Source organism: Protomyctophum parallelum (assembly GCF_964188405.1).
Source record: "Protomyctophum parallelum genome assembly, chromosome: 19".
Lineage (NCBI taxonomy): Eukaryota > Metazoa > Chordata > Actinopteri > Myctophiformes > Myctophidae > Protomyctophum > Protomyctophum parallelum.
In genome coordinates, this window is record NC_139717.1 from 20,996,871 (window position 1) to 21,012,975 (window position 16,105).

Below are 16,105 nucleotides of genomic sequence, written 5' to 3' on the forward strand. Positions count from 1 at the left end.
GCACAGAGCGTGTACAGATAGATACAGTAATGTTGCTGCTGAAATTCTGTATTTTATATCCCTGTGCATAGTTGCAGTGAGAGGCGTAAATCTAGGGTGAAACACTTTTTCTTGAATGAATCATGAATGAATTCATGTTTCAACCTGAGTTTGGCCATCTAAAAAGTGCAGTCTTTGAAGTCATTGCACTACCTCTGGTGAGGCAAACCAAGCCAGACTGTAATGACCTCAGTGCAGGTAAAGAGGCTCAAAGGGCTCAGCATTGGACATTTGCATGCACGCCAGAAGGTCCTGAACTCATCCTTTTTTCATGCTCGCTGGCTGGCATTCAACATACTTCCTGTGGCGATGATGGCTAACGAGGTTCTGCTTCACAGTACTGGCTACAAGGAGGTGTCCTGCCCACCCACAAAACAAAATAGCCGATCTACAAGCTCACAGTGTGAGCTTATAGATCTGCTATTTTCAGTCAAATCAGCCATTGTGACGGCATCTAGGCCCGCCAGAATACATTTTAGTCGACTATAAATCAACTGTTGATTTAGTCGACTAAAATCTTATGATATTTAGTCGACTTAAAACATTCCAGGTGACTAAAATGTTACTAAGACTAAATGAAAACTATTCAAAAGACATCAAACTAAAATCAAACTTTGCTGCCAAAAACAACAGACACACATTGCATAACTGTAACTGGGTGTCCCCATGCATTTCCAATCCAACGGGCACTATTATTATTATTAATTATTATTAGTATTGTGTAGTTTGAGTTAAAGCAGGTGTCGGGGTATAGACGTTATACAGTCTCCCACACATTGAATCCTTATAGGGTGTTATGTCACATTATACAGTTGCAATGTCACTTTGTTTTCATCCCGACATGAGACATAAACCTTGCAGATTGCAGCTGGGTTCAGAGTTATGCCCCGTAGGCTATACAGCCTTTTATAGTGCAAAACAGCAGAAGCAGATGCTTACAAATTTAAAAAGAAAAAGAAAAATAAATAAGTCTCAGTGGATGAGAAACAACACCCCATATTATTCGGTTATGATATATCAAGGGCAGTCCACACCAAGAATGAGGACTATGAAGGTATAACTAAAAATATGGGGCTTTAAAGATCATTTGAAACCGGAGTTTATAACCACAACAACAACAACAACAAAACAATATTGTCGGTTCACCTTCAAAGCAGCTTGACGAACGAAACGCTGACAGCCAATCAAAATCCGTAGGGATTTACAAGGCATCGCGTTTTGTCGCGTCGAACACATCGCTCACATTCCACATGTTCTGTCTCCGAAAACTATGGAACGCACGTGCCATTACAATCAGAACTGCAGCCATGCACACTCCCAATCTTCCGCCGTCGTCTGAAAACCCACCTCTTCAGACTCCATCATGGCCCCGTAGCACTTGACCTATATATAGCCTCGACGACTTCACGGGCGCAAGCAAAGGCTCAACTTATGTATAACTTAGAAAGCATTTCATGTAGAGACTGAAGGCTCATACATCGTCTGGATTTACGGTGGTTAGGTGACCACCGAACTACAACATGACGTCACGAGCCGCGGTGAAGAGAAAACCACCGCTCCAGCCCTTCTCTCTGTTTTTACTCACCAGAGTCACCACCGCTCAACGTTTCAGCTCCGGTGGTCAGCTCACCACCGGAGAGCGGTGGTCACCTCACCACCGAAAATCCAGACTATGAATAGGCCTTTAGATGTCATTTTATGTAGTCTTATAGCATTCTTCGTAGACATACAGTAGCACTATAATGACTTTATAGTTTCACAAGAGGAGGCACTGGAGCAGCTCAGACAATTAGGTCCTTAGTTTAATAACAGGGTACGGGTAAAAAACGACAACGTTTCGAGGTTTCAGTTACATCTTCGTCAGGTCATAGCCCGATAGGGGCAACACATGTAAGGCTTAAGTACACACATGGTACAGGGGGCAGGCCCTTAGTTGACCAATGTCACACAGCCATACATATTTTTCACGTCCCTTCTGCACCATACAGTATAGTAGCCTATATGCATAGTGTCATTGTATAGATATTCCACTGTTACATTCTTAGCGTATACGTATGATTCATGATAACTACTTTTCATGATGTATCGCCATACTCTTTGTTCTTGCTTAATGGAAAGGCTCATTCAAAGTCTGGATTTTCGGTGGTGAGGTGACCACCGCTCTCCGGTGGTGAGGTGACCACCTGGAGCTGAAATAACGTTGAGCGGTGGTGAGTAAAAACAGAGAGTAGGGCTGGAGCGGTGGTTTGCTCTTCACCACGGCTCGTGACGTCATGTTGTAGTTCGAAAATACAGACTATGAATGAGCCTCAAATTGCTCTGGATTAAGAGTGTCTGCTAAATGCCTAAATTGTAAATTGTAATTATTGTTATAATTTCTGAATATTTATAGTGTTGTATTTTTTGTGTCACTTACCTTTTAGTTTTAGCCCATTGAGATGCAAGGCTGATACTACAAATGTGTTCCAAATCAGTAGTTTGGAAACTTTTAATTCAAAATAATTTCAACATTTTTGTATATCGGATATTTTTGAATAGCCAACGGCGTCGGCTATCCAACACTAAAATCTAAAATGACACAGGATTATTTCCCGGTTTTAATGGGTTATATAATTGAATGTCAAAGGTCCAAAAATCATATATATATATATATATATATATATATATATAATGCACTAAAAATATGCATTTGAATTTGACAGATGTCTTTTAAACTTTTGTACTGTTTAATATCGTCATCTTCATATTCTTCTTATATTGCATGTTAGCCTCCTATTGTTAATTCTAGCCTTAAATGTAGACCTTTAACCCATTTTGGGCAGGAACCGTCCATCCATGGAAAACACATTTTCAGATGGGGGGGTCGGTGGGCGAATACAAATAATTCTAGGGGTCCTTGACATGAAAAAGTTTGAGAACCACTGATACAGAAACATAGAGTTTTTCAGAAAACTGTCAGGATTTGCTCCACGTGAATAATATGTATGAACCTATTATTGCTGGCTGTGTGCCATTGGTTAATCAGACCAGTGTGTGTCCAGTGGAAACCTCGTATGAATCTGATCTCAGGTCAGAATTGGTTAATTGAAGGGCCTGCCCCTGTACTCCCCTTGGGGCTTATGACCTTACGAAGACGTCACCGATACATCGAAACGTACATTTTAACTTTTGCTTAATTAAACTGTCTGAGTTGCATTGCTCCAGTGTCTTCCTTCCTCTTATAATTGAATGTCACAATGTCAAGTCATGTAAAATGTTATTTTTGAGTGGTGCAACCACTCCAAGGAACAGCAATGTCCGTGTTCACCCACCTATATGTGTCGTTCACCCACCTATGTGTCAACCTATGGGGCCATGAGCACCAGTATGACTATTAGTACCAGTAGGGGCGCTGTTGTGCCAGAAACAGAGAGAGTGCTGCACTGTTGCCTGCTAATGAGAGAGAGGGGAGGGGAGTTGCACCACTCAGTTCACACGGGTGTGATTTCTTTTTTTTTACCAGCTGATGTGTAAGCACAGCTGGTCAATGTTCTCTCTGCGGTGGTTTCACGCCCACTTGCTGTAGTTGCGACCTATGTTTCTCATTGGCTGTACTGACAACCTATCGTCCTGATTGGCTGCCTTAAGTTACATGTCTCTAGGCAACCACACAGTTTTTGCCTCTAGCCGACCTCTCAGCCATGGGATATAAGGCAGCAGCTGGTAATTAACACCCAGAACGTCCGGGGGGTATTTGTAACGATTAAATCAGTGTGCCCAGCAATTTGCAGCTACGGAGCCATCAAGGTGCACAGCTTGGCGCCATCTTGGATGCAGCTTGGAAGTAGCGAGATGTAGCCCAAACACCCCCGAGGCGATCGACAACAACGGGACGTATGATTACTTTTAAGGCGCGATTCATACTCCTATTTTAGAGCCGAATAAAAGTCGGTAAAATGGAGGGGGACCACTTTGGATGACGTCCCGACCGGAGATGATGGCGAATGTTGCCCAACAGGCGCTCCCAGCCTGTGGAGCGGTGCGTTCGGTTATGGCACCATTAATCTGCCGAGCGTTACTGTTTTGATATAGGACGGAGACCTCCGTTTATGCCGCTCAGGGTGTTAACCAGGGGGGCAGTCAGCCAGATATTTCGTGAAGCCTCATTTTAAATCGGTAGTTCATATAATGGCCTGTTGTGGCGCTGGACTGGACCCAAAAAGCCCCATAGCTCCATAGAGGCCCATGTATTTTGGCCCAACTTCACCTAGACTGTATTACCTTAATAAACATGGTCATGAATACTTTCTTCTTCCAGTCACTAGTTTAAAGTCTCATTTCTAATGTCATAATATTCTTTTTGGTAAATTATGGTCCCATTAATTAAAATAATTACCATAAAGAAAAAAAAACATCGCGTATGTTCTGAGGGGCGTGGCTACCGTTACAGTCTATGATCGGGATTCCCCTCCCACTCGAGTCAAAATAAAAACCAACGGAGAAGAAGGGGGAAGTCCCGCCTCGTTGTCTGGGCAGCCAATGGCCAGCTGGTCCAAAACGGAGCCAGCCAATGGCCAGCTGGTACCAAACGGATCTAGAAAGATGGCGACTTACAGTGCAGGAATAACAGGCTTCATTTTACGTCCATGTTAGACCCGGCGAACGCTTTGTCCATATTTTTTACAGTCTATGGTGTTAACCCATTATGCTGCCCCCTGCTGGACACAGAGCCAACCGCAGACTGCCGAGCCTATTTCAACGAAACACACACTGGTACCGTTTCCTGTTTGGAGCGTCCGTCTTAATGCTAAAATAGCGTCAATGCTAGCAAGCTAAAATTAAGCCATCCTTGCTCTAGAAAGCGCCAATGTTTCCATTCTAAACCACCGGATAATCAGCAAAGACCTCCAAACATCGCACATTTTATCCAAAGCATGGAGAGCTCCGTAGATCAGGAGTTTAGTCGGCCTGTATAATGGGAGGTGGACGGGAGCTCGGTTGCGTAACCCGGGATCGCTAAAGAAGGAAAGGCCAAATAAATAAATATCATTAACCCATTCTGAACGGGAACCCATTTTGGTGTTAGCATCATGTTATGCTTTAGCTATTGAAAAATAGCAGATCTACAAGCTCATAGCGCGCCACCGAGTGGTGCGCTACGAGCTTGTAGGTCTGCTATTTTTGAAAATTCGAAGAACGACTGACATTTTTAGAATCTGATCTCAGGTCAGAATGGGTTAATCAGACCAGTGTGTGTCCAGTGGAAACCTCGTATGAATCTGATCTCAGGTCAGAATGGGTTAATGAAGCTCATCAGACGGAACGTTATACGCCAGAAGCAGTTGCCGGTTGGATTCCTTCTGGCGGAACGTTACGTCACAAGCAGTTAAACCGTTTTAATTGATTTGACATGAATTGACATTGATTCTTTGTCTTCCTCTTTGTCGCGCGTCGCAGGTCTTCTGGGCGTTACAGCTGGTGACCGTGCTGGTCCCGGGCGCGGTCTTCCACCTGTACGCAGCGTGTAAGAACATCGACCAGGAGGAGATCCTCCAGCGCACGAACTACACGGTCTTCTACATCATCTCCGTTCTGCTGAGGATCATCCTGGAGGTGATTGCCTTCTGGCTGCAGAGTCACCTCTTTGGATTCCAGGTGCGTGTATACAACCGTGCAGTGTTGTTTTTGGCAGCAAAAGTTAGTTTTTAGTCATAGTCTCATTTACATTCCTGCCCCCAATTTAATCCATTTTGGCCTGACCTCGACATTTAAATAATGTCTTCTAAATCCTCCAGTTTTCTGAAATAAATATTTTCACGATTTTTCAAAAATAGCAGATCTACAAGCTTGTAGATCTGCTATTTTTCAATAGCTAAGCTATGACATAATGTTTACAACACCAAAAGGGCTTCCCGTCCAGAATGGGTTAAACTAAAATTTGTGTTCATGGTTAAAAAAAATGAATGAAGGAGAAATTGACGCAAGGCATTAATGATTGATTGATCTGCCATTTTTGAAAGGTCGTAAAAGCTTGTGCAAATCTTTGAATATATTCTTTTAAGGTGAGCGTTTTTAGCTCAAATCTTGGCTTCTGGTGGGTCCCTGGAACAAAATATGTGGGTAACACTTTACAATAACGACCTGTTATAAAGCATTTATAAACATTTATAAGCAGTTTGTAGATGAGTAATAATCATGAACAATCATTGTTGACATCCGTAGCTAAAGCATAACATAATGCTTAAAACACCAAAAAGGGCTTCCCGCCCAGAATGGGTTAAGCTTTCTCATTGAAATGAATCATAATGGCTGCACCTCGTGTGTCAAGTTAAGATTTTAAGGGGCACGTAACCCATGTTCAACATTGTCTTCATAATTGTTGGTCCTCGCTAATGCTTCATGGTCATTATACGATGCCACAATTTACATTAGTGAGGCGGCATAGCTAACATATCGTTCATTTTATGATAGAAGCGCCAAGTGTTGACACATTATATTGAGAACAAAACTGGATATTGGGCCATCCCAAATTCTCATCCTGGTGGGCGTGGCAGCCATTTTTCAAAATGGTCGCCAGCTGCTGGTAAAATTTTCCTAAACGACCATCTCTAGCAGCTACAATATTTGCTGTAGGAGGCTGAAATGTTGCATGAAGGTCAAGCGCTTCCATACCAATTGGCTAAAAGGTGGTGGGCCAGAGATGAGCGGCCGGACGTGGCGCGGGCCCCACCTATGCGAGTGCAGGGCCGCAAACTGTCCACCGAAGCCGACTGGGCAAAGCCACCGGGGGACTGGTCACGCGTTTGAGGGTGGCATTTGGGCCCACTTGGGGCCGACGGTAATGATCCTTCCGCAGGGTCTCCTACGGAAACCTTGTTACGACAAGTTCGGGCATCTTCCGAGCGCTCTGCCATTTTGATGTAGAGCTATGCTACCGAATAAGCCACTCCCACAGCCACACCCCTTTTTCGAAAGATGACCAGTTACTCATCTGTTTTTTGAGTCATGACCAACCTTTCCAAAAAAAAGAAAATGTACACATTTGTATGTCTACTTGGAAGTTATGCACCTTTTTATGATAGGCCACTCCCATTGCATTTGCCCCACCCCTTTTAGCCAATTGGTATGAAAGCACTTGACCTTCATGCAACATTTCAGCCTCCTACAGCAAATATTGCAGCTGCTAGAGGGTCGTTTAAGAAGATTTGACCATCCACTGGCGGCCATTTTGAAAAGTGGCTGCCACGCCCCACAAGGGTGAGAATTTGGTATGGCCCCAATATCCAGTATTGTTCCCAATATATATGTCAACACTTCTGCCAAATGTGGCGCCTCTATCATAAAATGAACGATTGGTCTACTCTAATATACTACGCCGCTGCACTACATGTAGTTGTTCTGCGACTCATTGGTGGGCTGTGGACAGTTCAGATTCAGAAACCTATAGGCGAGCCCCTATGAATATATATATATATATATATATATATATATTAAGGCTGTCAAAATAACGCGTTAAAGGCGTTAATTAATTTACTTAATTAACCGTATCACTGCCACCTGGTGGACGCAAGAGCCAACGCTTGACTGCTGACCCGGATGTACTTGGTTTTAGTGTGGTGGGGGCCACCAGTTGCCCATATATGATGAACTTTAAAGACAGAGAGGGAATCTAGACTCACTCCAGAGGGCCACTTGGCCTATACTGTTGAGGCAAAAATAGCCGATCTACAAGCTCAAAACGTGTCGCACTGTGTTATTTAATTTTATTTAATTTTATTTAATTTTATTTAAAGCTACGAGCTTGTAGGTCTGCTATTTTTGAAAAATCGTGAAAATGTGCCTCAAATCATTGAATAATTATATATTATTAAAAAAAATATATTTCGACATCAGGCCTAAATGGGTGAACTTAAATTATGACCATGCCCCCCCCTCTCTCTCTCTCTCTCTCTCTTACTGCGACAGGTCCACCCTCTGTATATGTGTGACGCCAGTGACATGGAGAAGACCTTCAACGTGACCAAGTGCATGGTGCCAGAGCACTTTGAGAAGACCATCTTCCTCAGCGCCATGTACACCTTCACCGTCATCACCATCCTGCTCTGCGTCGCCGAGATCTTCGAGGTACTCTTCCGGCGACTCGGCTTCCTCACATAACAATGACCACCGCTGGCATGCATGCATGCCGCCGTGCTGACGCAGACGACGACGTCGCCGCACGAACGGAGCTAAAAGCGAACAAAGTCACTGCACGCATGCAGGGCCGGATTAACACGTCTGAGGGCCCCCTGGGCAATGAGGCTCGACGCCCCCCCCCCCCCTTCACATGCACACGTAAATCTTTTGCTCAAATTTTTGCTGTTTTGGGGCGGTTTTATACCGTTATATTGGCCTATTTCCAGGTCGCCTACCCCCCCCCCCCCCGCCCCCAGAGTGACAGCCAATCTAGCGCATTGTTGCTGCTTTACACACAATTGCACTTTTCAGAATAAAACACCATTTATTTCATTTGGATTAGCAGGGAACATTTATGTCTGGGGAGGCACAAAATAATTTAATTTTTTAGGGGCCCCTGGTGTTCAAGGGCCCCTGGGCACGTGGCCAAAGTGCCCATATGGTAGATCCGGCCCTGACCGCGCGGGTGAACAATTAGGCGGACGACGTGAAATTCCGCCATGTTCTAAATGGGGCGTGGGGGGCTCCTCCTCCCTTTCACAGTCCCAATGAGATGTTAAAGGGGGGGGGGGGGGGGGAACTGCTCAGTGGTTGGTCCAAAGAGCATCACAGTCCCTCCCCCTTCGAGGGCACCGGAAGAGAATTTCCCATTCATTTTTCCATAGACATTTCAGAAAAATAATTTATTTAAAGACCTTTTAAGCCTCGGACAAAGCCAACTCGGATCATGACAAAGCATGACAATGAACACAACATTTTTGGCCGAAAGCATTATTAGAACGAAGAAGAAAAAAAAAGGGCACTTTTATTTTATTTTATTTTTTAATCTAAATAAATACTTTTTGAAACGTCTGGAAAAATGAATCCTACATTCTCTTCTGGTGCCCTCGTCGTTCTGAAAGGGTGGCGGGACTGCAACGCTCTATAGTGAGTAAGTTGGTATCACGATTATAAATGGTAAATGGTGCATTTATACAGCGCCTTTATCCAAGGCGCTTTACATACTGTAGATTGTGCATTACATTCACCCATTCACACACACACACACACACACACACATTCACACACCGATGGCGGCGGAAACCATGCAAGGCACCAACCAGCATATCAGGAGCTATTAGGGGTAAACACTTTGACACTCACTCTAGGGGGAGCCTGGGTTAGAACTGGCAACCTTGTGGTTCCCATCCGGCCACTCTATACCCCTGAGCCACCGCCGCCCCCCCGTTGTGAGAGGTTACACCACCAACATCCGCATCAGAACTCCTGAGAACTCTCCTAGGGTGTTATTTTATTTTTTTAATGATTCTTTCTTTTGCCCTTAGCTAGTGAGGGATCCTTCCTGAATTTAGTTCAGGGTATCTGTGTGTCAGCGTTTACGGCCGAAAACCACGTAGGCCTACCTCTGCCTAGGAATTGTTGGGGGATAGTGACACAAAAATGGGCTTTTTTTTCTTCGTTTTCCTCTTCAAGATGACTGTTGACGTTAAAAGACAGACATCCTCCACTCACCTTTTACTAGTGGGAGTTCAAGGTAGAACATAGTTCCATCGTCTTCTCGAAGAGACCAGAGATGTTTCAGGAATATTAATGAACACTTACTGTATCTGGTGTTCTTATGAGGTCGTAGTATATAATAAATTCCTCCGTGTAATGCAATAACTGTGTTGTTACAGTTCAGTTGAGATGCCACCAATTCTAAACCTGGTTTAGTTCACACAAATGGACAAAGAATAATAGGCCTGACGCAGTCATTAGAAAAGTCCAACTGGAAAAGTTTTAAAAATTTGAATTGAAATTAATTGGATTAGTTATTGTATATGACTCTCTATGTCTCTAAATTGGCTTCCATATTTTTTGGGGGCGTAATTTGAAAGTAAAAAAAATATGTATATGCCACACACTACAAACTAAATTGGTCGAATTAAGCAATATTATACTCGAACAGTGAAAATCATGAATGAAGAAAATAATGCTTGCTATTTTAATTTCATCCCCCCCCCCCCCCTTTTTTTTGGCGTAGATGTAATTTGTGAAACTTTATGATGTTTTACAACAGGTTTTAACGGCTCAAGTGTCAAAAGACAAAAAGAAAAGGCTTGTGCGTTCTCCAAATAGTTGTCTGGTAGTTTTCCATAGCTACCACAGCATTATTCTGAGCGAGAAAAGCACAGCAATTAATTTCACGTGTCGGATGAGTAATGGCAATCATTTCTGTGGCTGGTCAATTAAATTTCAGGTTGTTAAAAACCCATTACAGTTGGAATAGCTCTGGATCATTTCTGGCACGAAAAACAGCTCTTCTCCACTTTGAAAAACCTGGACAAGGCTGTCCATTTCTCCCTCCCCCTCTTCCCCCCCCCCCTATGACCTTTCATAGCTTTTGGTATTTCAAATAATGCTTTCTTTGATTTTACACTCATTGTCGCTCTAGTTTTATTTAAAAAATGATTACCTCCATTGTTTTGTACTGTTGTTTTTATCAGACATCCATCCAACTTTTAGTTATGACGTTTTCAGCTTAAGTGTGTAAAATATCATCTCAGGTACAATATTCCACCACCAGACGGCGTCAGGTTTTTAAATCCTTTTAAATATTGCCTTCACAGCATATCATAACACTGTAGATGGTCCATATAAGCTATAGGCCTACTCACAGTCTTAGTGATCAGACAGTAATAAGTAAGAGGATTTGAAAGATAATATATATTTATATATAGTGGTCCTGTTGTCTGTGACAGTCGGTGTTCTGGTATGGTATGCGTGACTTCAGGATATAGTTTTGAGGTTTTGCCTCTGAAGGTTCTCTCTCACCCAGGCGTCCTGCTGACCCCCCCCCCCCCCCCCCCGTTTACATGCATGTGTCATTGGCATTGTGACATTGTAAACACGGACTAGTGATCGGTAAAAGAAAAAACGGTAACCGCTACAACCAAAAAGATCATGACGGTTGTCGTTATTTGTGGACGACAGCTTCAGAAACGGAGATGTCCTTATTTTGGCATTTTGGAAGGCTTACAGTATAGCTGAAAGATGTTGATTGTGTTCAAGTGCTTAGTAATGAAAACGGTTTCATCCATTTTACGGAGCCTCTTAACCGCCATGCCACGCCGGCATTCTCAGACCTCAAAAATCACCATATGCCACATTTTACGCTAATAAATAGCTTTTTAATAGCTAAATGCACCTCCAACAATAATTTGCTGATTTCATTTTTTTTTTATTTTGTTTTGTTTTTAATTTCTTTGGCGTGCAGAACCTGTTTAAAGTGTAATTCATGATTTTTACTGTCACAGAATCGCTGACATGAAAAGAAAAAAACAAAGAAACTTAGAATCATGCATAGCACACATTGCTTATGGATTTGTCTGGAATGTTCTGGTCTCGAGAAGGACTGAAATGGGCTTCATGCACACACGCCATTTTGGAAAGAACTAGGGGCCCTTCCCTATACTACCGCTGATGCTAATGAAGGCTCTGTTCCATTCTGGTCAAACAGAGTCAGGGTGCATGCTATTGTGCATGTTGGCTCACTGGAAACAAATGTTCCAAATGGCCCCGCACGGGTGTGTAAAAATTGAACCTTTCAGAGTTACGGGGGTTCTGACCATTGCACACTAAATGGAACAGCACCTTAATTAGTAGTAACACCTGTGAAGGAAGTACAGAAGCAGCCCCAGGCCGGACTTTTACATTTTCAGGAACGAATACAGTACGATCTTTTAACTGTATTTTGGGTTCTTACCTATACGTTGTGCCATGTAGCGTTCTTCAATGTGACAAGGTTACCAAGACTCATTTCATTTTGCATATATTGTGGTCTCTTGTCTTTGCGTGTGACTCATTTCAACCTGTTGTCCTACAGTACGTACAGTAGTTCACAACCTCTCACCGTCGTGGAATAAAGGGGCACATTTCATATGACCAATGCATACAGTATATTATATAGTCAGACTTCTCTGTCCAAATGTCTGTCAGAGTGCGCCTGATGTTTAGGTGACTAGTGATTTTGCTGTCTAGTCTTCTTGAGATGATTGATTAAAAAATGTTTACGATTGACTTGGTTTCATTATTGAATGATTCATTATTTAGTGGGCGATTCATTCGTTTCATCAACTGGTGGTACGTACACATACTGTACACACGTAAATAAATACATACATACATACATACATACATACATACATACATACATACATACATACATACATACATACATACATACATACATACATACATACATACATACATACATACATACATACATACATACATTTTAGGTATGCGGTCTAGCTTAAACTTGGACTCAGGGGGGTGGACGCCTCTGCCTTGCATAGTCCCCAGTGAATAGGCAGTTGGCCCTTCACTGGTAACCCTATTTTGGCCTCATTTTAAATATATGAAGGTATTGCGGGCAGGGATTTTTACCAAAAAGCCCCCCCTTTTAAAATACATACACACATACATACCTACATAAATACATTTCAGAAGTTTTAGCAGTTTTTAAGGACCCACTTTTAGGCCAGTGCACCAGAGCAAACTCTTTTTTAAACCCTACCCATTCTAACCAAATACATACATACATACATACATACATACATACATACATACATACATACATACATACATACATACATACATACATACATACATACATACATACATACATACATACATACATACATACACATACAATCCCATTCTATCGCTAACCTCATCATTTCAGGTTTGGAATGTGGAGTCCGATGGACCGGTGGACAATGCAAATATCTACTGTATTATGAGTGAGTGAGTGCCCATTACAACCTGCAATGTATTACAGATGGCTCTGCAGGCCACCAGTGTTCATCTTTTCACAATATTTTGATTTAGTCTTATAGTCTTAGTCTTTTGAATAACACACCATTTAGGTCACATTCTCACCTAATACTTTGGTAGACTCAATGCGTATGGGCGGAGAATTTGGGATTCTTGCATATTTAATTTGCTGCGGTTTGCCTTCACACTGTCATCCGCAGCAATTGGAAATTGTCAATTATCAATGTGTTCCATTCATAAACTAGCCTACACAGTGAAATCTATGGTGATAAAATTATACTCATAACGTGCATGTGTCGAGCCGTCTGGGACTGGACCCCCCCCCTCTCTCTCTCTCACTCTCTCACTATACGCACGCAGCCACACACTGTTCTTTTGGGCATGGAGGCACAGCGCTGAGCGAGCGCACTGATATAACAGACAGCAGCGCAAAATGTTTACACGTTTATTGAGATGAAAGTTCCTACTCCCCACTAGTCCCCACACAGTGACAGCACTCCATGTTTACGGCACGCACAGACAGACAGAATATTCTGTAGGCTATAATACTATTACACTGCACTGCAGTGTTTATGTGTTTTCTTAAGCAATTGATTAATGTACTCGTCCTCATTTCGATCAGGGCTTCAGTCTCCTCATTCGACCACGTCTATCCACGGTAACGGGACATCTTTGTGCTGCGTAAAATATGCCTTCTCCGTCTCCAACTGTGTTCAGCTCCTCACCCGCCACATTGTTTGCTTCATTTCCTTTATTTACTGCAGATTGCATTCACACCTGCACCGAATCGTAATCAAGTGCGATTGGAAGCAAAGCGAAACCCCCGTTTTTCCTCGGAGTATAATGCGGTTCTTTGATACGCATTACGATTCGAATGAGCCTTCACACCTGCCAAACGAAGTGCACTTTCTGAAAATGCGCAGCAGGATTTGTTTTAATTGCAGGAAAGCTCTCTGGTATAAATGTGACCTTAGTCGTCCTATTTAGTCTTCTGAAAAACCTTAGTAGACTTAGTCTTTAGTCTTAGTCTTAATGCAATGTTAATTTTGCCAGAAAATATTTAGTCTTGGTCTTAGTCTTTTGAATACCACACAATTTAGTCTTAATCCTAATCCGACTTAGTCTTTAGTCTTAGGTCACATTCACACCAGACAGCTTTGCTGCGATTAAAACGAATCCTGCTGTGCAAGAGGGTTCATTTGGCATTTAGAGTAGGTATAGTCTTTTTTGCTTGTTTCTTTGTGTTGCCCCATATAGCCGGTTTTGTTGTATTGTATTAAACCTTATTATTTTACCGTGAATAAACATCGGTTCACTTGCCAGCTTTGTTGCATCCTTTAATAACCCCTACATAAGGGAATGTAACACAGTTAAATGTATTTAAATACATGCATTCAGACCGCTGGGAATATAATTCTTGTTATTTTTATTATTATTATAGTGTTCGAGATCATAGATAGGCCTATATGGTCGGGATCCTGTTAGACAGGATACGGAAACAGTCCAAGGGTGCCCATGTATGTAGATGTGTGGTGACAAACCGCATGCAGCTTGCCGCGGACTCTGCTGGGAGCAAACATATTTTATAATAATGATTGATACATTAAGTATCAATCATTAACAGTGCCAGAGTGCCAGAACAAAATGCCAGAAAGAAAAAAATTGATATACAAACACACTGAGATCGATAGATCCATCGATATATAGATGTAGAGATATGAAATACAACTTGTTTTGTCAGAACTTTATTGACAATAAAGTCTCACAGTATGCGGAAGACATCTGACCTGACGTCACCGGTTTGCAAAAGTGTTTTTCTCGAAAAATATCGGACAATTACCAAATTAGTATGAAAATGCTCAGAATATTTACAGCTGTTTGTGAAAAATTGTGTATCGTTTTTTACAATCATTTTTAGCGCACGCTGGTGTTGTGGCATGCATGGTCTAAGGGTCCGACGCATTGTGTCGGCTGAGGAATTGTATTCATGCCAGGCTATGAGTGACCCAGGACGACACCCATTATTGGATCATGGTTGTGACATGCAGACATCTCTTGTCGGCCCGGGGAATGAGAGAGGCTGTTGCTCAGGAAGATGAGGAAGCTCCAGGTCCGACCATCGATCCTGCAGGCCTTCTACAAATCCTTTGTAGAATCAAAATAATTACCTTCGACATCACATCATCAACCGGGAACATCAACCGGGAACCTCCTCGACAGGGTGGTTATAGGATCAGCGGCAAGATGGGAGGAACCAGGAGTCACTCAGTAGCATCCATAAAAAATGGACAATGAAGAAGGTCTCTCAAATAGTTGAGGACAACACACACACCCTCCATAACCACTACGAACTAATGCCCTGCAGGCCGGCGATACAGAGCATCAAAACTCACTAAAAGGGTCTCAGCTATAGCTTTGTGCCCACCTCCACCAGACTCTTGAACGCCTAGGCACCCCCCCCCCCCCCCCCGGCCCCCCTGAATCTCTAACAAACAACCCCCCCCCCCCTCCCCTCCACCTGATGGACTATAGTGAATGCATATGGGTTGCATGCAGTGTTATATTTAGATTTTTAATTATTAGTACTTATAGAACAGATTCTTTTTTATATTATGCTTTTAAGGACTTCTCTCTTAAAAAGTCGTTTTTATGGTATTTTATATAGTAACTGTGTATGTTTGTACTGTGATTTCTTATTGTATTTACCACTGCACAAAGTTCTTTGAAGTTGAAGATGCGTACTACATTCACATATGCACACTTTTTACTTGTAACAGTCTACTCTACACTATTTATATTGCACTATTGATACTTTTACTCAAGTACAAATTGGGAGTACTTTTTACCACTGGTATCGGGGGTCACCCCCTGGCACATCATATTTTCAGATGAGCGTCCATGGCCAAATTAAAATATATATCAATTTCGGCGGTCCTTGACTTGAACGTTTGAGAAGCACTGTTTTAGAAGAAGGCTATCCCCGCTGATTTAACTAGAAATGCACTCTGTCAAGGTGCCAACTTGCACGCAAGTAGGCCTACTGCCGACCTCTACGAACTTACGATCACCCCTCTATAAAATATACCCACCTTGA

The 16,105-nt window shown here is 42.5% G+C and overlaps 1 protein-coding gene across 1 annotated transcript in view; it reads left to right on the plus strand.

Moving 5' to 3' along the window:
• The window catches only part of gje1a (gap junction protein epsilon 1a), a gene marked incomplete at both ends in the record, with an annotated part of 11,767 nt that extends 3,592 nt beyond the window's left edge, over nt 1-8,175 (plus strand). The window contains 2 exons of the mRNA XM_083789928.1: nt 5,476-5,673; nt 7,984-8,175. Coding sequence (XP_083646054.1) covers nt 5,476-5,673; nt 7,984-8,175 — 390 coding nt within the window. The remainder of the gene's footprint in view (nt 1-5,475; nt 5,674-7,983) is intronic.
• Between the last annotated feature and the right edge of the window lie 7,930 nt (nt 8,176-16,105).